The sequence below is a fragment of the Mus caroli genome, unplaced genomic scaffold (genome assembly GCF_978045245.1).
Source record: "Mus caroli unplaced genomic scaffold, Mus_caroli_1 scaffold_1, whole genome shotgun sequence".
Classification (NCBI taxonomy): domain Eukaryota; kingdom Metazoa; phylum Chordata; class Mammalia; order Rodentia; family Muridae; genus Mus; species Mus caroli.
The window spans coordinates 144,070,558-144,092,143 of record NW_028227256.1 but is presented as its reverse complement, the minus strand read 5'-3'; the positions used below and the strand labels follow the sequence as shown (position 1 = coordinate 144,092,143).

At 34.3% G+C, this 21,586-nt stretch overlaps 1 protein-coding gene across 3 annotated transcripts in view; it reads right to left on the bottom strand.

Annotated features, from left to right (window-relative positions):
* The window catches only part of Brinp3 (BMP/retinoic acid inducible neural specific 3), a 372,378-nt gene that overhangs the window by 53,334 nt on the left and 297,458 nt on the right, over positions 1 to 21,586 (bottom strand). For all 3 annotated transcript variants that reach the window (XM_021165977.3, XM_021165986.3, XM_029483285.2), the window contains exon 7: positions 16,036 to 16,258. In XM_021165977.3, the coding sequence (XP_021021636.1) occupies positions 16,036 to 16,258 (223 nt within the window). The remainder of the gene's footprint in view (positions 1 to 16,035; positions 16,259 to 21,586) is intronic.

Here is a 21,586-nt window from a genome sequence, read left to right as displayed (position 1 = left end):
ATTAGAATTATATTAACTATAAATATTGATTAATTATAGCCTGAGTGAACCAGCAGAGAATTTACTTAACAGTTTCACAAATTAGATCTACTGATATCTGTGCAGAAAGTGAATACTCAGGAAAGGTAATAGTGGAATGATGTGCACTGGCTGTGATCTCATAGTCATAATTGTAGGAACAAAGTGACCAAGGAAAGACATGATGACACATTCATAACTGTGGAAGAGGAATGATGTGGGCAAGTGCTGGTGTCATAGGTATAATTGTAGCAGTGGAATGCTTTAGAAAGGCATGGCTTCATAATGATAATTGAGGAAGATGATGGAGATCAGCTATGATGTCACTGTTCTATGGAAACTATGATTGGACTTGACTGTATAGAAAGCAGGTGAGCTGGAAATCCTCTTAGAAGTAGTTCTAGATATTAGTACACACAAAAACTGTGGGATAGAATGGTAAACAATTGGATGTAAATGAATTGACATGATCTGATACATATCCTTCAACAGTGGCCATTCCAGCTACAAATGTACTAGCACTTAATAAGTATTAAAATCACTTTAGGGGTTTCGTATTTCCTAATTATCAGATTACTGAAAATTGACTATCTATAAGCAATGATATAAAAGTATTATTTCAGTTCTTTATCAATGTTTCATTTATGGAGTTGGGTAAAATATCTGTTTGGATATTTTATTTAGTTCTCTTTAATATGTTTATTTTTCTTTTTCTTAGTTTGAAACATTTTCCATATTGTAATACAAGCACTTTCTCAGAGAAACTAATAGTAAACTTGGTTAGTTAGAGTGTGACACAGTTGCTTCATGATGTACTTCAACTGATGATGATTTAACTTCAGTTGATTTACTAATAATATTTTTTGGTGAGTAAGTCACTGGATTCAAAAGATATATTTGGTAGGATAAAACCTGGAGGGAAAATTTCTCATAATTTATTTTGAGAAAAAACTTTTTATATTTTTAGGTATCCTATCCTAATATCAACTTCATCAAGTTCATACAGGTGCTAACGTTATGATAGTGTACAGATGAGGAAACTGAGCATTAAAGGTGATGTGGGATTTTAAAGGTTAAGCCATATGATATCATAGTTGATTAGACTACAAATGAGCATGATCCACTATACCTTTTCCTTACCTACACTACAAACAGTTCACAATATGGTCTAAACCAATAGTTTTAAACCCTAGATATTAATTCATCATCTTGAAGAGAGCCAAGGATCTTAGCATTGAGGGCCATCAGAACATTTTTGTTTATTTGTTCTAATTAAATAATAACCAAATTTATAAAATGTATTATTATTTTAATATTTAAAAATTTCAAATGACAATTCTATTTTAATTTGGTATTTTCATTGGTGAAATAAGTAGGGTACAATCTGCAAATATGATACGTGTAATTTGAAAGCTGTCTGAACAGCAGATCTCACAGACTAAAACATGACTTCAAAACGCTAAAGGGAAGGATTTTTTCACAGATATTTACAAGAGAGTCAGTGTATCATTCTGCACCTGTTTTACAAGGAGGTACAACTGCTCAAATTCCAAATTGAACTGGCTTCAAATATTTTTTGAAAGAGACTCCCTGTTGTAAGTTTTTTCCCTCACTTGTGAATAGGGATTTGTTCTCCTCTGAGAGGCCGGAGTGGCAGACTATTGGGACATTCTCTGTCAGCAGCACCTGTGAATCTTGGCAAACTGGAGAGTCTTACACTGTTGATATGAATAGGGTTACACTATGTGATTAAAGAGGCCAACAGTACTTCTGATGAATGAAACAAGAGGATGCAAATTTTGTTATCCTCAAATTGTGTGACTAGTTCAGTATTTAAGCCTTGTTTTGATACACAGTTCACTTCGTTTTGCAGAGTTAGGAAACATACCCTTCAGCTTTCATTTCAGCATTGTACCTTACAAAAGGCTTGCTGGGATGTAGAGAAAATGTGAATATTGTGCCTGGTCCAACATTTCTGGTTTGTGTAAATAAAATTAACTACGAGGAGCTTATGATAGAGTTTTATACTTTCAAGTGGTTAAATACAAATAATAGGTTCGTGTGCATAAAACAACTGTCTGGCACACATTTTGCAACATGCTTAATAAACAAGCAGAAGCAGGAATTCAAGATTAATTGCATTTGAGTGCTAGATGTTGTCTTCTTAACTTGCTCTGACACTGAATATTTTATTTAAATGATCATATTGCTGAGATTTCATGGTTATACTTTCCTTGTCACAGATAGAATATTTCATTTTATAGGCAATAACCTAGCACTTTGGGTTTTATCCTATATTTCCTCTTTTCCCACAATGTAAACTTAGCAATATTTGTAGGAATTCTATTTTCCAGATAGGGTTGTGTAACACCTGGTTAGTTGTTCTCAGAATTTAACCAATAGTGGATTTCTGTAAAGTCTCCCTCCCTGCAAAAAAATAAAAGCAATAACAACAACAAAAAAGAAATGGACAGTGAAAGTTTAATGAGGTGAGAACTGCCTTTAACTTGGACACTACAGATTACTTGTAGATGTGGTTGAGAGAAGAGGTCACAATTAAAATAATTAGAGATAAATGCTGGGATGCTACAACAGGCACCAAAGAAATTCAAAATACTCTAAGGGAATGCTTTAAAATCTAATCCCTTTTTAAGTGAGAGAATATTTTAAAAAATGTGTTTCAATATTAATTCAGCATATGTTAACAACTTAAATAAATACAACAGATAGTATTAAATCAGCAATAAAAAGCTTTCCAAAAAATGGACCTAGGTCAAATGTATTTACAGTAATCCTACTAGAATCAAAAGAGAAGATCTACCAATATATCTTAGACTGTTCAAATACTGAAACACGGGATTCATTTCTGAAGCTCAGCTACAAAGCAAGCATTAATACAATGCAAAAATCATTGAAAGAGGAAGAACAATAACAATAAAACAACAATAAAAATACAGGCCAATGTTCTTGACAAACAAAAGTACAAATCTTTAGTAAAATAATTGCAAACAAGTAGAGGTTATTCTGCCACAATAAAGTTGGCATTATCTCAGATATGTAGAGGTGGTTAAACATGCACAAATCAATAAAATTAATGTGATAAGCATGTGATCATGTCAGTCAATGCAGAAAATATTAAAAAAATAAACAGATCTTCACAATACTCTTAGGAAAAGAGGTGCAAGAAAATACTTCAACATTAAAGACTGCATGGGATACTCCCAAGCCAATTACATTCTAAGTGAAGAAAGACTCACAGCAGCCTCATCAGCCTTGGAAACATTGACATACCACTACCAAAAAGAGACTCACCAGGTTGTGTGTGTGTGTGTGTGTGTGTGTGTGTGCGCGTGTGTATGTGTGTGTGCATGTAGGTATAGGCATATATGTGTATACAATTTTTAATAATTTTATATCTGTGGGTGTGTTTTTTACTGAATATATGTATGTGTACATGTGTGATTAGTGACCACAAAATCAGAAATTAGTATTGAATTCCCTATAACTGTAGAGTTAGAGATAACTGTAAGTCACAATATGGTTCTGAGAAGCAACCTGGTCATCTGTTAGACCAGTGAGTATTTTATCCAGTGAGTTATCTATCTTACCCCTTTATTTGGATTAGTTATGTTCCTGTTCTATGACAGACTACTGCATTCATTTTAGTTTTAATTTCAGTATTTTTTAATCTCACCAAGTGCATTTTTATTTGCTTGTTTTTCTTTTCATGACCCAATGCTTGTTCATGAAATAAACAGTCTCCAAATTCTTTGAGACGTTGGTTTACAAGGCTGTTTATAGAAGCTAAAGCTCAAAGTTTTTAAATGTATTCTTAGAGCAATAGCAACACCAAAATTTGGCATTATGTTAAGCAAGGAAAAACATATAAAGTGTTTGGAATAGTGTTTGACACAGTCCATGCTTAACACGCATTGGTTGCTATCTAACAAGACAGTTCTCAGTAGGGAGTTTGCCCCCAAATTACCACCTTTTATGCAGGTTTGTTGGTGGCAGTACATCAAGGGATACTGTTCATGGCAGTCAAGGATCCCTCCATCTGTTATACAAGCAGATATGACAGTGATATGATGATCATAGTTTACTTCTTGCCAGCTTATTTTCTACAATATGTTTTTCATAAAAATCTGTACTTATTTTTTCTTGTGATTGGTGGTTTTAATACCCACTGAGCAAAAAGAACTCCAGTAGTTTACTACTAAAAGGAATTGTGTTACATCATAATCATGAATGGTTCTTACATCTTAGAGTTTACCAACATGTATATATTTGTGTTTGCATTGAGCATATTGTAGTGAATACATGTGGACACATCTTTTGTGTGTGTCTCTCTCTGTGAGGTATGTATGTGATGAACAAGTATGCATACAATTTACACCTTAACTTGGATAGACTTTCCTTATATTTGTCCTGTTTTCATTTTTGATTCATTTAGAGCTAACATTCCTATTTGTATGAACTAATTTTACTGCAGTTTATTCTAAGGTGTTACCTTAGAATTGATACACTTTGTTTCCTTTGAAAAACCTACAAGAAGTTTGCCGGCTTTTATAATAGGACAATAAACAGGCTGACCTTCATCTTCCCCCATTCCTTTGTGCTGTTATGTTTCCTGCTGTCTGAAGTGCTTCTAGATTGTGAGAAGGAGGGTTTTTTTTTTTTATTTCAATTGCCATTGATTTTTGAATGTATTCACTCTCTTTATAACCTGTGTTTGCCATCTTAAATCAAGTACTTCAAAGATATTTTTCCAGGGTTAGCTCTTTGTGGAGTCATATATCTTGGTGATATTTCATTTTTACCTCCTTGACTCAAAAATCCATTTGGTTTTAGAAAAATGTTTCTTGTTTTAATACTTAGAGATATAAATAGATTTTTTCATATATTATTTTAATAAATTAGTGTGTGAGCATGTACACACAGGAAGTGAATTAAAGATGTTTTGCATTTAATTTATCTTCTGCATGAGGATTGTAAAATCCTATGAAAATTAGGGAACCCCCATATTTATAAGTTAACTGGTTGGGTGGAGGGTCATTGTACTAAGGGTCACAAGCATTAGGAAGATTTAGAATCACTGGGATAATGCATAAAGGTTAGAAAATAGTTTTTATTAAAATTTTATCTAGTGAAAATTCCATTTATTACATTGAGATTGCCAAAACTATTTATATGAAATACAAGAATGTTCTGTAATATAGGAAATTGCATTAATATATTTCCTAAAGAATTAAATATGAGCATTTTCTTTCCTTTTATTTGTACATGGTGTGTTACTGAAGATATTGTTACTGTTTAGATTGAGTACTCCATGAGGAATAGAAAATCTACAGTAAAATGAATGGTTCCACAGAGTACCTCGAATGGATGTACCAAAAGTAAAGACATCAGGTAAAATAGGTTTTAAAATGGATCAACATTACAACTCTATGACTGTCCTGTGTTTGTAAGGATGAGGGTATTGATTACTGTATTTTCCTGTGAAAGAAATGCTGGTTCTAGGTTGAAACTTGTTACAACGGAAGGGATCGGTGAAATTTCTATTTACAAAATGATAGGCTTTGGTCCTCTAAGTATATGACTTCTGGCAGTAAGCAGGCTTTGACAATGAATTTTTATATAAAGCTCTTACTTAAATAAATACTAAAATTTATTTTCTAATTTTAAAATGACATGGTGTTTGTTGTTTTTTGAGAATTTTTTATTATTATTATAATTTATTACAACTAACCTTGCCAAAATTCCTTTAAAATATATATTTTTATGCATTAGTTTAAAAAATAAAAATGTTATACATTTTCAAATCTCCCCTGACCTATAAGAAAGCCTCTTTTGTTGTTGTTGTTTTTTTATTTTCCTGAAGGTTAAATGAGAGTTGTCTAGGCTCAGACACTGAAGAGTCATTTCTGTGCTTACCGTCAACCACCAAATCTGGATCATTACACAAACGCTTCTCCAAATCGGATACAAAAGGGATATTCTTCATGTTGGGAAATAAGGACTTTATTTTAAGACTGCAATGATTGTGGACTAAGTGTTAACTCATGCTCTGCAATTGTCTCTATCATTTTACGTTGCAGGAATTTTGGCTGCCCACTTAGTGTTGCTGGTGAGTAGCATGTGCGCACCCACTTGTGAGCTATCTCAGACCTGTGACTAGAAAACACACACACGTACAGTTATCTTGAAATGCCTTGGCTAACTCAATGACTGGGCATTCCTAATTCTTCCCCTGCTACCCCAGGTCCAGACTGGGAAGTGACCAGAGGGCTCTTATCAGAAAACTCACATAGCTGGTTGGTTTTTCTCCTGCTGCTACTGCATTCCCCTCTCATATATCCCAGTCCCCATTCTCTCTGCTACCTAACAACACAACACTCAGTGTCCTGCCTTGTGCTTAACCATTGGCTACTGGCAACTTTATTGATAGATCAAAAACCAATTGAGGGCAAAGGCCTTCAGCATCAGTAAACTCGGATTCCAGATCAAAGCATCAGAACCACTCCCTACATTTCTAGTTCTCAAATTGATTGTTTTATGCGGATACTCTTTTCACATTCCAGAAAAATGTGCTTGAAAATGACGTAATTCATCTTTAGGTTGTCTCAGTATGAATAATTTTTGTAGGGAGTACTAAATGATGACTTCATAGATCTTTTGTCCACTGCAAAGAGATAAGGATGACCAGCTTAAACTCTGTTGTCTCATAGACTTTCATTTTATTTTAGTGTTATATTTTGACTAAAATATTTCAAATTATGCACTAACAAAGGAAATACAGGGACAAAGAGTGGAGCAGAGACTGAAGGAAAGGCCGTCCAGAGACTGCCCACCCTAGGGATCCATACCACATGCAGACACCAAATCCAGACACTGTTGCAGATGCTAAGAAGTGCTTGCTGACAGGAGCCTGATATAGCTGTCTCCCGAGAGACTCTGCAAGATCATGACCAATATAGATGCGGATTCTCTCTCAGCCAACTATCAGACTAAGCACAGAACCCCAATGGAGGATTTAGGGGAGAAGGACTGAAGGAGCTGAAGGGGCCTTATGTGGCATCAATGGGAGGGAAGGCCCTTGGTCCTGTGAAGGCTTGATGCCCCAGTGAAGAGGAATGCTAGGAGAGGGGAAACCAGGAAAGGGGATAATATTTGAAACATAAATAAATAAAATATCCAATTTTTAAAAAGTGTTTTTGTGTTGGGGTTGATTGAATAAGAATGGCCCCCAAAGGCTCTTAAATATAAATACTTGGTCCTCAAATGGGAGGACTGTTTGAGAAGTATTAATTAAATCTTGTTGGAGAAGGTTTGACACTGAAAACAGTCTTTGAAAAGACAATGCATTCCCAGGTTTGTTCTGTTGTGGTTGTTGCTGTTGTTGTTGTCGTCAGTATTGTTGTTTGTTTGTTTGTTTTTTCTTTTTGTCAGAATGATTTTTTTTCTCTGCCATCTGGTTGTACACCCGATGTATGCTCTCAGTTTCTACTCCAGAGCTATGCCTGCTGGCCTGCTTCCATGCTCCCTACCATGATGGTCACAGATTATAACTCTTTGCAGCCATGATTCTACCAAAAAACATAACATTCTTTTGTAAGTTTCATTGGTCATGGTGTTTTTTATAGAACGGAAATAGAAAAGTAGCTGAGGTGAATGCCAAATTTCTGTATAGAATTATGAATTAGTTTTAAGTTATTATTTTTTTGATAACAGATTATATGGGTGAAAGACCAGAAAAAAATTAAGAAAACTTCAAATGGCATAATAGACTGAAGAAGTAGGAACATTTTAGATTTCTGGTTTCTAAGTTTATTTTCTCCCACTGTGGTGGTCTGAATGAAAATGACCCCTAAACATATATAGAGTGGCATTATTGGAGATGTGGCTTTGTTGGAGTAGGTGTGGCTTTGTTGGAGTAGGTGTGGCTTTGTCGGAGTAGGTGTGGCTTTGAGGGAGGCTGTGTTTCACTGTGGTTAGACTTTGAGGTTTCAGAAGTGCAAGCCAGTGGCCTAGTTTCTCCATGCTGCCTGCAGTCCAGATGTAGAAATCTCAGCTATCTCTCCAGCACATTATCTGACTGCATGCCACCATGCTTGCTACCATGGCAATAATAGACTAATTCTTTGACTGCAAGTCGGCCCCAGTTAAATACTTTCCTGGATAAGACTTGCCATGTTTCTGGTGTCTATTTATACCAATGGAAACCCTAAGGCAATTACTATCTCCTTTTTTCTACTATCCTAGAAAATTTACTTCCACTGTCTCTTTGAGTTTAAGGTCATTCTACTAAGCCATTCTGTCCAAGCAGCCTGGTGTCTTTTACAGAACTTGGGTCAGTATCTTATAATACAATTTAAGTATAAAACATATTAAAATGAAAATATTGAGGAACTGCCCATATATAATAAAACAAGATCTGTCTTTTCAAAACAGAATTTAATTATTTTTGAACTTCAATGAACTGGCTAATTTTTAGATGCTACATATTTAAAATTTCTTACAAACAGATTGAAGAAATCTAAAAACTTAATTATTTAAATTTATATTTTTGGTTGTGAGCCCAGCACTTAAGGGCTGACCTCTCTCTACAGTCCGACAGAATCAACTGTATTGGACTCAAGGATTCACAAAGGTCAAGGAGCCTATAGATGTCTGACCTCTATCCTAAGTGTACGTGTTTGGCTGAGTAGCTTGGTGTTCTTGTGGGATATCTAACAGTGGGATCAGGGGCTGTCTCTGATTCTTTTGCTTGCGTATGGGACATGTTAGCTCCTACTGTATTGCCTCATCCAGCCTTCATGAGATGATTTGTACTTGGTCTTATTGTAGCTTTTTATGTCCTGTTAGATTAAATACAATCAAGATGTAATATATGAGAAAAGAATTTTAAAAACAAGAATAAAAGAAATGTTTAGCTTAATTATTTCCAAGAATATTCCTGGGAGTCTTCACAGATTGGATACAATTCAATAGTAAAATATTCTTTTTACAGTATATATGAAAAAATTATAAAATCTTATTCAGTTTCATAGAAGGCTGCTTTGAGGAAAAAATCCTTTGTATTAATATATACATGCCACTTTTAATAATACCATAGGCTGTGTGATATTAAAGGGTCTAGAGGCCATTCTGTAAGGTGCAATACAAATTTGGGTAAACTTATATTTGTCAAATAAGGATGACTGAGCTAAATGGATTTTATTCCATTCTAAAAGACAGTATCAACACAAATAATTCAAACATGCTATCTTCAAAAAAACTGGACTCTACCCTTTATAACAAGTATCTTCATTTCAGCTTTAAGCTACAACTATGATGTATGCCTTTTAGCTGGGAAGAGGAGAGAAGAGAGATGATACACACTCACCTGTTCTTAAGGGACTGATTTACACCTGGGATGTCTTTATTCAGTTTATTTGTATTACTTAAATTTGATCAGAATTTATTATAAATCCTTCTTATGGGCAAAGAGTGTCAGTATGTCTAATCGAGCAGTGCTTACGGAGAGCTTATGTACTTGTTGGTAAGAGAGGAGAACCAGGAAGAATTCATCATAATATCTTAATAAATAGATATTTATTAATTAAGAAAAAATTAGTTGGCAAGATCAAAGAATAATTTCAGCAGTTATAGGTGTCCATGGTAAATAATGATGAAGATAAAAGAGATATTTTAAGTCCTACATGGCTTCAAACAGTTTCAAAAGATTCTAAGGAATATTTGTATTATATTTATAGTCTCTTTGTCCCTAAAGCAACTGTGGGTAACATCATTCTAAACACAAATAACAAATATGGAAGCTGTGCAAAAAATTCTGTTAGTATATAGTTATAGTGGGATAAGCTTGTACTACAAAAGAAGGTATCATCATTAATTATATATCTGATGAACAATTTTAATGTGTCACTCCACCTTAATATTTATAGAATAAAATGACATATTCATGAAACAGTGGAATGATGAAATATCTCCGTGATACACTGAGTTGTAGCAATTGCTAAGAAAAAGTAAGCACGAAACTGTAAAAAGTCACAAGCTGAGGTATTTCTTTCTATGACAAATGATATTTACTAGACAGAGCTCAAAATAAAACTATCAACATTCAAACCTGAATATATAGTGCATTTTCTTTAAATAAAAATGATTGCAACTGTCACATGAAGATCAATAGACTCATATTTAAGGTCAATAATAAGATTATAATTTTAAAGAAAGAAATTGGAAATCTTGTATATTCTACTATGAATCTGACATCTTCCTGAAAAGTAAAGAATTATTTATAAGTCCAAAATAACAATAAAAGTTAATATGCTTTATTATAGTATCATAATCATTATTTTGGAGATTGTTATACCTAAGTGAGCCTATATTTTGCAAATGACTAATGCATGGTTTTCTTTGTATAAGTAGAAAATCAATTCAAAGTAGATAATGAACAAAATATTTTGTCTAGTTGACATAAAAAGGTGAATAATATTATTTAGATTTTATATTTTATTACTAGGTATTGATTTTGTAGTTTAGTCAAATAATATTATTCCAAATATCTGCAAAGAATACTATAAGGTTTATTGCTGCAAAATGTCTGTAGATAGCTACAAATACAATTTAGAATGCTTGCATATAACAGCCATGAGAATCCAAATACAGAAAAGAAAACATTACTGAAATGTGGGGGAAAAAATCACCAAAAGTGATGTGTGTCACAAAAATAATGTCCTTACTATTGATCATCTCACTGATTTTAGTAAACATGCCTAAGTATCTCTCAATTTTAATTTTTACTAGAGTGCAATCTTATATAGATATTTATATAATTATTATTTGTTTAATAAATATAATATTTATATTATTATTTATTATCAATGCATAAATATATTTAAATATTAGACTCTCAAAATGCAGCTGGGCTACTCCATAGATTTTCAGAGTACCAGAGTGTTCCTATACTAAAATAGTACAGACCTGATAATCGGAATAAGCTCTCTAGAACATTTTAGTGGACACAAACAGCCTACCTAGCCACATTATCATATATAATTTATTTCAGCATTCTCAGACTTAGATTATCTTCTCCCATTCAAGACAAGATAAACTCTTTCAGTTTAATATTGCTGGTGTTACTGGCATTTGTTACTTTTAAATTTATAATATCAATACAATCTAGAATTGTCCTAGATTTCACTGTTTTTTATAGATGATATTGTCAATTTGACAAAACCATGAGTCACCAGGGAGAATATCATCTCAATTGAAAAAAAAAATGTTGTAATTGATCAGAATGCAACATGGTCATGTCTGTAAGGAACTGTCTTACTTCATTTTTTGTTATGGGAAAGTTCAGCAAACTGTGGGCAGCATCAACCCTAGGCAGGTCAGACTAAGCTGCATGAGAAAGCTATCAGAGAGGAAAAGCAGAGAAAGAAAACGTCAATAAGTAATATCCACCTACAACCAATCCTTCTGTTTCTCTTAGAGTTCCTACCCTGAATTCCCTCTATGATAAATTCCGACTTAGAAATGTAAATAAATAAATTCTTCTCTTACCATTATGCTTTTAATCAGAGGAATAGAAAGAAAACTATTCGGGAGGTTAAAGACAGAAAGAAGCAATTTGAATAACATATTGAAAATTATTCAACTCTGTATTGGGACATCGAATGAAAACCACGTTTGGATAATTTCATTTGATATATATGGCTTTGTGGCATCTCTAAGAATAGTAGATTGAATATTTGTGTAAACACATGAGCAATCGTGTGATGATATAATGAGTAGTAACATATTCACTTTTTCTTTAGAACATCTCTTTAAATACAGGGAGGGAGTGACCTTAGCTCTTTCTAACAATATTGAGAATATTGAACCTGAAAAGGGCACCTCATGTAGTCAGGTAGGAACTCCAGTGGAGAGATAGAGACACCAACTCAACCACAAAAGTTTCAACCCCCAATTTATCCTGTCTATAAGAAATGCAAGCATGACAAAGTAACCTGACCAACTTGAGACCCATCCCATGGGCAAGCACCAATCCCTGACACAAATAATGATATTCTGTTATGCTTGCAGACAGGAGGATGTTGTCCTCTGAGAAATTCCACCTATCAGACCTGACTCAGACGGATATAGACACCAATAGCAAAAACAGTGTCTGGAGCTTGGGGACTTTTATGGAAAACCAAAAGGACAGATTGTGGGCTCTGAATGGGATAGAGATGCCTCATGAATACAAACAGGGTTAACTAACATGCAACCTTAAGGATCTCAGTGTCTGAAACATCAAGCAAAGAAAATACAAGGACTGCACATAGCCCTTGCTGCATATATGTACCAAATGTAAAGCCTGATCTACAGGTGAGTCTCAAACAACTGGAATGGGTTCTATCCCAAAAGCTCTTGCCTATACATCGGATATATTTTAGCTGGGCTGCCCTTTCTGGCGTCAGTGGTAGAGGAAACACCTAGTCTCACAGAGACTTGAAGGGCTGGGGTGTAGGGATATCCAGTGGAACCCCACACACTCAGAGGAGAAGGGAAGGATTCATAAGGATTGTGACCAGCAGGTTGGCAATGAGTGGGATATAAAGTGAATAAGTTAAAAAATTAAATTAAATTAATAAAAATTTTTTAACAAATTACAGTCTCATTTAATATACTACTATTGTACTGGGGGAGGCTCATTTTTCTTATTGACATTTTATATTTTTTCCACTGCAATAGAGCAAGGAAGACTAGAAGAAATAAAACTTCTTTTAATAGTAGTTGGAAGCTGTGATGAAAAATACAAACTCAAAGCAGTATTTCAACACTCAAGAAGTCATCACTATTTTCTGACTGTGTTTTGGAAAATAGACAAAGTACCACCCACTATGCTTTTAAAACAGTAACTGAAAAAAAAAAAAAAGCTTATAGAGCCCTGGTCCTTTATTTTTGAAGTTTCAGAAAATAAAGTTTTATCCATAATATGTTGAACTCTCTTACAAATCACACATATCAATCCTGCCCCACTTGCTCTGTAAATATGAATTATCAGATTCCAACATTTTCTTTAAATATTTTGTAACCTGTGGATCATATTTATATGTTCACCTTATATTTTACTTTCATTTAAATTTTCTTTGACTTCTAGTACAAATTACTACACAATCTAAAAATAGTTTTGATTTCCCAATTGCCCCATTTACATACCTGAAGATGTGCATGGACATTTACCATGACATCATGATGAGATTATTGATTTATTCATACTGATTACAGCCATCTCTATTGTTCTAATATTACTTAGGTTCCAAATATATGTATATGCATATTTATATGTATCTGTGCTTTCAACTGATTATCTTAAAAATGATTTTAATATCAATCTTCCATGTAATCTTACTTATCAATTTGCTTCCTAATTTTTTTCAAGTTGTTAGATTTCCTATTTTGAAGAAAATACTAAATAAAAGCTTTTTAAAAACTGCTTCCATATTCAGAGGATAGGCACGGCCTCTGGTTGAGGGATGAGGCCACCCAACCATCACAAAAGTATTAATACAGAATTCCTCTTATCAAAAAGAAGTTCAGGGACAGAGTGGAACAGAAACTGAAGGAAAGGCCACCCAGAAATTGCCCCTCCTAGGGATCCATCCCACCTGCAGAACCAAATCCAGAAACTATTACTGAGGCCAAGAAGCACTTGGTATAGCTGCCCCTGAGAGGCCCTATCAGAGCCTGACCAGTACAGATGCATATGCAAGCATCCAAATATCAGACTGAGTGCTGGGACCCTAATGGAGATGTTAGGGCAAGAACTGAAGGAGCTGAAAAAATTTGCAACCCTATAGGAAGAACAACAAAATCAACTAACCAGAGGAATGCTAATTCACTGAGGCAGGAGTGGGTAGGAGGTGGAAGAGCACCCTCATAGAGGCAGAGGGAGGGGAGAGAGGTGAGGGGGTTTGTGTAAGGGAAACTGGGAAGGCTGATAACATTTAAAATGTCAATAAATAAAATAACCAGTAAAAAATAAAATAAAAATGAACAGTAGCATTTTACCAGTTGTCGCAAACCTGAGGTCATTAAAAAATAAAAAATTAATCAAAACTGCTTCCATGTCCATAAATGTTAAAATTAATTATAATCAAATATCATATATTTCCTTGGCCATAATTATCAGCATACATTAACAGATGTTATACAAACATATTAAATTTTTTATATTTAGAAGGAGTAAAAAACTTACAAAACATAAAATTGATATGAATAATCACAAGGAAAGTTATTGACATGAAAACCTGTATTTTAAGACAAAAATTCTCAAATATTATATTATCTCCCTACAGTAAGCAATTTAAAAAGAGGAACCACACTAAATAAACAAAACAAAGTAAGCAAAGAAAAAAAGAAACAGAAAAAGAAAGAATTATATAAGGGAACACTGAAATGAGCATAAAAATTCATGAAAAAGCAAAAGTGAAATATTAACATTTAATTAATTCATGCAGCTGATCAAGGAAGAGAATTCAGAAAACACAAAAGAGTAAAAGTCCTGATGTATGGGGATTTCACTACAGAAATATACACTGGTAAACAAAAAGAAAATAAAGATACTTAACATTATTAGTCATTGATACTTGGGCATGCTCTCACAAAGACACACACACACACTCCACCCATTTCATAAAGACAAGTTTTGGTATTCAAACAGTAGAAATGATCACCTGTTGGTATAGTATGAAGTGAGAGGAGATGTTTTAAGAAGTGAAAATAAAAACAAGTTATGCAGGAACATGAATAAAAAGTTTTGGCATCAATTGAAGAACGATAAAAATTTAAGTACCTTGTAACTCAGCGATGCCCTGATGCAGTATATCCTCAATAAGACTGAAAATACACATTTATAAGAACAAAAAATGTACAAAAGATTTATACAGGCATTAATAAAAAAGTTAAGAAGAAAAACAGAATGTTCACCAAATGATGAATGAATAAAAATTGGGCACAATACACACACACACACACACACACACACACACACACATATACAATGACCATATATTATATAATTCCATTTACATAAAACTTAAGAATGGACATAATGGAGAAAAACTGTAGAATCTATAAATCTGTAGGACTATATAGCCTATAAACAGGTGGAGATTATATATGGTAAATGTTCATTCATATATGTTTAACGACAGATATTTCTATTGGAGTATAACACAAAGCAATGGAAAATAACATGTGTGTTAGCTTTAAATCAAATCTTTCGTAGAGGTTTAATCTTTAGGGTCATTTGTTTGTAACATTGTATAATATTTATAACTGTAGCTTTCTCCTTCTATCAACTTAGCATCAATCCAAAACTTTATGACTTTTATTCTGGAAATGCGACTAATAATGTATAAGTTTGTGATATATATTTTCATTTTGATGCATGTTCAACCGGACTTACTATAGATAATGATAAGACTTTTATTCCAACAATTCTTCAATATATTTTAATCACTTTAAATAAGAATTGCAAATTAAGTTCTGACACAAATATTTAAGTATTTCACTTTCTGCATTATACATTAGAAACCTGTGTGGTTAAAATTATGGATAATGAATTTCCAAATACTTGTAAAGTAAACCCTTAATTGCTTTATTGGAAAATGAGATATGGAGAAATTCCAGTTTGTGTTTCTTGCCTACTTCACATGCTCCCAGCTTAACAGTGAGGATTTGTCTTTTTTTTGTATTTCCTCAAACAGGGTTCTTAACTGACTACCATAAAAGATAAAATATAATGATTGCTTGATACAGTAATCTGAAAACAAAACAAAGGTTGTATCAATGTTTGCATTTCCCACTGAATTATTCCTCTGCACACAACTCCAAGACATTATTTTGAGAAAGAGAATGTATACCTTTTAAATGTTCTAATGGTAATATGAGCACACGTGGTCTCAGGAACAAGCAGACCTCAGGTCTAAGCACAGAAGCACAGTGATCATGCCGTCCCAGTCTTACCTCTGTCTCGGCAGGCTGATGAGAGGCTGCTTGTGGCACCGTTTGCTAAGGCTAAAGAGCTTGTGTACAATTCTGTGTGCCTTCAGGAAAAGCTGTTTCATGCTGTTTTCCAGTTGTTCATAGCGGCGCTGAAAATTAGAATCCATTGTCCACAAATGCATTATAGTTGAAGTGTTGAGGAAATAATTCATGGGTAGTCTTTTCATAAAGAACTTGAATTCATCTGAAAAACATAAAAAATCTACATTTTAATTATGAAACAAGTATTTTCCTCCAAGCAAAACACATTGAACACACTTTAAAGTAGACACCAATAGCTTAATATTTGTGACTGACAAACCGATAAAACCTGAGACTTGGGAAGTTTTAAGATCATTTGTTTTATTCTTCTTAAAACAGCAGTTTCATGATAGAATATGAAAACAATTTATACAAGAACAGTAGTTTGGACTAAATATTTAATTCCAGTTTGTTTTTTATATACTTGCTGTGCACTCTGAGTAGAGGCTATGGTGCAAAAACAGCAGAACAGGTATCAGATTGGCAAGTGATGGGCATTTGCATAGGTTTATAGGCTTGAGGGATTATGTGTTACAGCTCACAGTCTGCCCAGCTCAGTGCCATTAACTTTTTTTAGGCATTTTTATTAAATATTTTCTTCATTTACATTTCAAAAGCTATCCCAAAGACCCCTATACCACCCCCCACCCACCCTGTTCCCCAACCTACCCACTCCTGCTTCCTGGCCCTGGCATTCCCCTGTACTGGGGCATATGACCTTCGCAAATCCAAGGGCCTCTGCTCCCATTGATGGTCAACTAGGCCATCCTCTGCTACATATGCAACTAGTGTCTCATTTGCACAGAAATATACAAACAGGATGTGGGGTAGAAAATCACAAAAGATATTAAGGAGTAACGGGGTTATGCCAACCCCCCTCCCTCAAGTAAATACTCCAGTAAATAGCTTTCCTCCAACATGTACACATAGATCAAATTTTCAAAAACAAATAACAAAAGTAAATAAAAACATGCATATTATAGAAACATGTATAAGAGTAGAACAGTCTTGTTCTAGTAGTTTAAGGCCTCCTATAGGAGAAAGAATTGTTATCTGGCACTGGAAAGGTAAGAAAGAAAGATAACTAGATATTTCATAGGTTCTACAGGAGAACCTAATATCCTGCTTGAAAGATGGGGTATTAAAATGATTTTTAAAAATTTTTATTGGATATTTTCTTTATTTTCATTTCAAATGTTATTCCCTTTCCCAGTTTCCCTCCCTCTCAGAAAACCCTATCATCACATCTTCCATCCCCTTGCTTCTATTAGCATGTCCACACACCCACCCACCCACCCAATCCTACCACCCTACCCTCGATTCCCCTACACTGGGGCATCCATCAAACCTTCATAGGACCAAGGACTTCTCCCATTGATGCATGACAAGGCCTTCCTCTGCTATATATGCAGCTGGAGCCATGTTTACTTCTTTGTGGATGGCTTAGCCTCTGGGAATTCTAGGGGGTTTGTTTGGTTGATATTGTTGTTCTTAGTGACTCTGGAATAAACCCATAGATCAATAGATCTCAACTCTCATGAGAGAAGCTTCTTGAAGTGTATGCAATTAACATAGAGACAATAATTTGCAGAAGAAATAGAGAATACATGATTTTGGCATGCCACAAGTGTATGACAAACTTGCTCTTTTAAGACAGGCATCACATGAGGGATGGGGTTGCTATCCCACAGTCAAAACTCTGACCCATAATTGTTCCTGTCTGAAAAAACTGCAGGGACAAAAATAGAGAAGAGCCTCAGGAAATAGAGGTCCAGCAACAGGCCCAAAGTGGGATCCAGCTCAGGGGGAGGTTCCAAGACCTGACCATATTACTGAGGCTATGGAGTGCTCAGAAAAAGGGGCCTATTGTGACTGCCTTCTGAAAGACTCAACAAGCACTTGAAAGAGTCAGATGCACATATTTACAGCCAACCAATGAACAGAAGCTGCTGATCCCTGTGGTTGAATTAATGAAAAGCTGGAAGAAGCTGAGGAGGAGGGCGACCCTGTAGGAGGAGAAGCAGTCTTAATTAACCTGGACCCCAGAGATCTCTCAGACTCTGGACCACCAATCAGGCAGCTTACACCAGCTGATATGAGACCCCCAACACATACAGCAGAGGACTTCTGGGTCTGAGATCAGTCAGAGAAGATGCATCTAACCACCAATAGACTGGAGTTCCTAGGAAGAGGGGAGATCTGATGGAGAGGGGGTGGTATTTGGGGGTGGGGGCATCCTCATGGAGAGTGAGGAGAGGTATGGGATGTGGAACACTCAGAAGGTAGACAATGAGGGGAATAAAATCTGGAGTGTAAAAAGAAAGGATTAAATAAAAATTAAAAAAAAAAAGAAAAGATTCAGGGATCTTCATAGAAGACAGAGAAGAATGAGAATAAACCAGAGACAGTTTATATACTCAATTGTATTCTAGTCACAACAAATGAAGATGCACATATGACATCACAGAGATTATGAAAGCATGGATTAAATAAGTATAAACCCGGGCCAAGCAAAATCCCTGCTTAAGACCTAATGGCATTCAATAACTGCCATCAAAGGAAGTGGCAGTAGTATTTTATATTTTTAATGGTGTGATAATTAGAATATCGTATATTACAAGGTAGACCCCATATTCTAAACTAACTTGGTAACAGAAAAACTGGACTCCATTATTTGGAAAAGAGAGACATAGATGAACAGAGAACTGATTCAGTGGTTATGTTGGAATATATCTGAGAAGTGTATAGAGGTGATCAAAATATGCTTTATGAACATCTTAAGCAATTAATAAAATTATTTGAAAAAATATTTAGAGGAGAGTCTTATCACTGAAGCCCGGCCCTCTTAAATATCACATCATTAGGGTTTCAGTTTATAGATTTTTACCTGAAAAAGAAGAAGATATGTTTCCAATCCAATCTTATAAATAATAGATTAAGGGTTTGATTTGGTAATACTGTGAAGTTTGCTTCCATATGTCTTTCTTAAAAGATTTCCCCCTTTAAGTAAAAAAATTGATGCATACACATCAGAAAGCATTCCTTGGATGTTCACAGAACAGATGCCACTAGTTTGAAAACTCATCATTCACTTCATTGTCATGTTTTACTTTGACACTTCCAGTAAGACCTGCTCATTTTGTAGGCATGGATTTCTAATTGTTCTCTTTGTTATAGTATTAGAAAAGCTTCTGAATCAGGACATTTCACTGAGGCTAAAGAACATTATAAGGTAAAATTTACTTATCTCACTGGAGTGTTTTCAATAGTGTTTGCTGCTGAAAATTATCAATGCACGATCTCTATGAAGCAGTTTTAACATGACACATGAATAATTACTTCATTATGAAGTCATTAGGAGCCACCATTGACAGTCACCCACAACAGTTATTGAACACCTGTTGTGCACAGAACATACAGATGTTTCAGTCTATGACAGCAAGTGTGAGTAAACCTTTCATCTCATTTGAAACAGCGACTAATTAATGATGTGCCTTACTTTCAAATGCTATAAAGCTTCTTCAATTTCTGACAGGTATTTTACCTAGAACTTACCCAAAGGATTTCCTGGAAATTTTATAAAAGTATTTTTCTCATTTGTCATTCTTCAAAATTAACATTTATAGATTGTAAAAATAAATTTTGAATGGAACTCAGGAACTATTACTTAAATAAAAAATTACATAGAAAGGACAAAAAGAAAAAAAAAAAAGAAAGAAAGATCAAACAAAGTAGGAAAAGTAGGGAACCAGAAGGTATGCTTTATCTTAATTTACAATACTATGTAGAAAATAAAGCTTTATTTGCAGTTAAAGTGCTATATACATAATAACTAATCAGAGACTAGAGTTGTGGCTCAGTTCTTAAAAGTACTGCCTGGCTTTCCACTGGGTTCAATTATCAGCACTCACATGGAATCCCATAGCCATCTATAACTCTAGTGCTAGAGGACCAGACATCCACTTTTGGCCTCTACAAATTCTGTATACATATGGTACACAGACGCATAGGCAAAAACGCCCATATACTAAAAATTAAATGAAAAGAAATCTGAAGAACAACTACTCATACTTTTGGCATTTTAGATAAAATTGAAATCTAAATATCATATAAAATAACTCATGAAATAAATTTATATGACAAATATGTTATTGTTGAAATAAATATCTAAAGTTGGCATCAACTATATAAAAATTTTCAGTTTTGTTTTTGTCATTTATAGGAGATAAAACTTAATAAAAAGTTTAGCATTAGTGTCAGAGTATTTCTTTGTTCAATGTACATCCATTATATATATTTTTTTAATTCTTCAGGTTTAACCTGCACTGGTAAAACTGATTTTCAAAGAGTTTCAGGCAAATGTTTTAAAAAGAATTGTTTTAAGGCATGTGATGAGTTTGTTCCCTTGTTGAGTTTTTGATTATTGCATTTCCTGGCCCGTGGGGATTTCTATTAAAGCATCATTCCAAAGATTATTGTTTTGAACTCATGCTGGAGTTCATTGAGACCTGGACAGGCACATGGTGATTGAGGATTTACAATGGCAGAGTTTCCTTGGATTTATTCACCAGTTAACATACTTAACATTTCCTGTCTTTGACCACCTAATCCTCAGATTTAGATACTTGGTCTTGTACATCCTGTGTGTCACAAAGCACAGTATGGTCCTCAGTATGATGGCAATTTGAGGGACACTAGTAATATCTGATATAATTAAACACAACTCTCATTCTTTCAATTATAAGTATACCATCAAGTCAATATGGGCCACAACAGTTTAATCATGGTAAAAATTTAAGTTCAAAAAGAAAAGAACAGATATGTACTTGCTTAGTAAAATAATTCTGTCATACTCAGTACATCAAAATAAAATTAACACATAATATATTACCAAAAGAAATTCTCCTTAACGTATTTTAAAGATTTCAATGGAATACTCTAGATATATTACATTAATCAAAGATGTATAAGACTAAAGATAATATTCATTATCTTGATATTATTACCATTTTCAGCAACGTAACTCTTTTGTTGAATATACCAACCTGCTCATTGTAGGATAAGTGATTGCACTCTTGTTTTGTTTGTTTTAACACAGTATAACCAAAACTGACCTAGCACTCAGTACATAATATAGGCTAATCTGAAACGTGTAGTCATCCTGCTTTAGGCTTCTAATGCTGATTACAAGAGTGATATAATGATTACTCCTGTAATCATTACAATCATTTTGATATTGATTACAAGAGTAGTTTGACATGCCTGGTTCTTAACAGACTTTCTTCTTTTTATTTTCTTCTTTCCTCCTCCTCCTCCTCCTCCTCCTTCTTCTTCTTCTCCCCTTCTCCTTCTCCCTCCTTCTCCTTTTCCCTCCTTCTCCATCCTTCTCCTTCTCCATCCTTCTCCCTTCTTCTCCTTCTTTCTCCTTCTCCTTGTCCCTCCTTCTCCTTCTTCCTCATTCTCCCTTCTCCTACTCCTCCTTTCTTCTTCT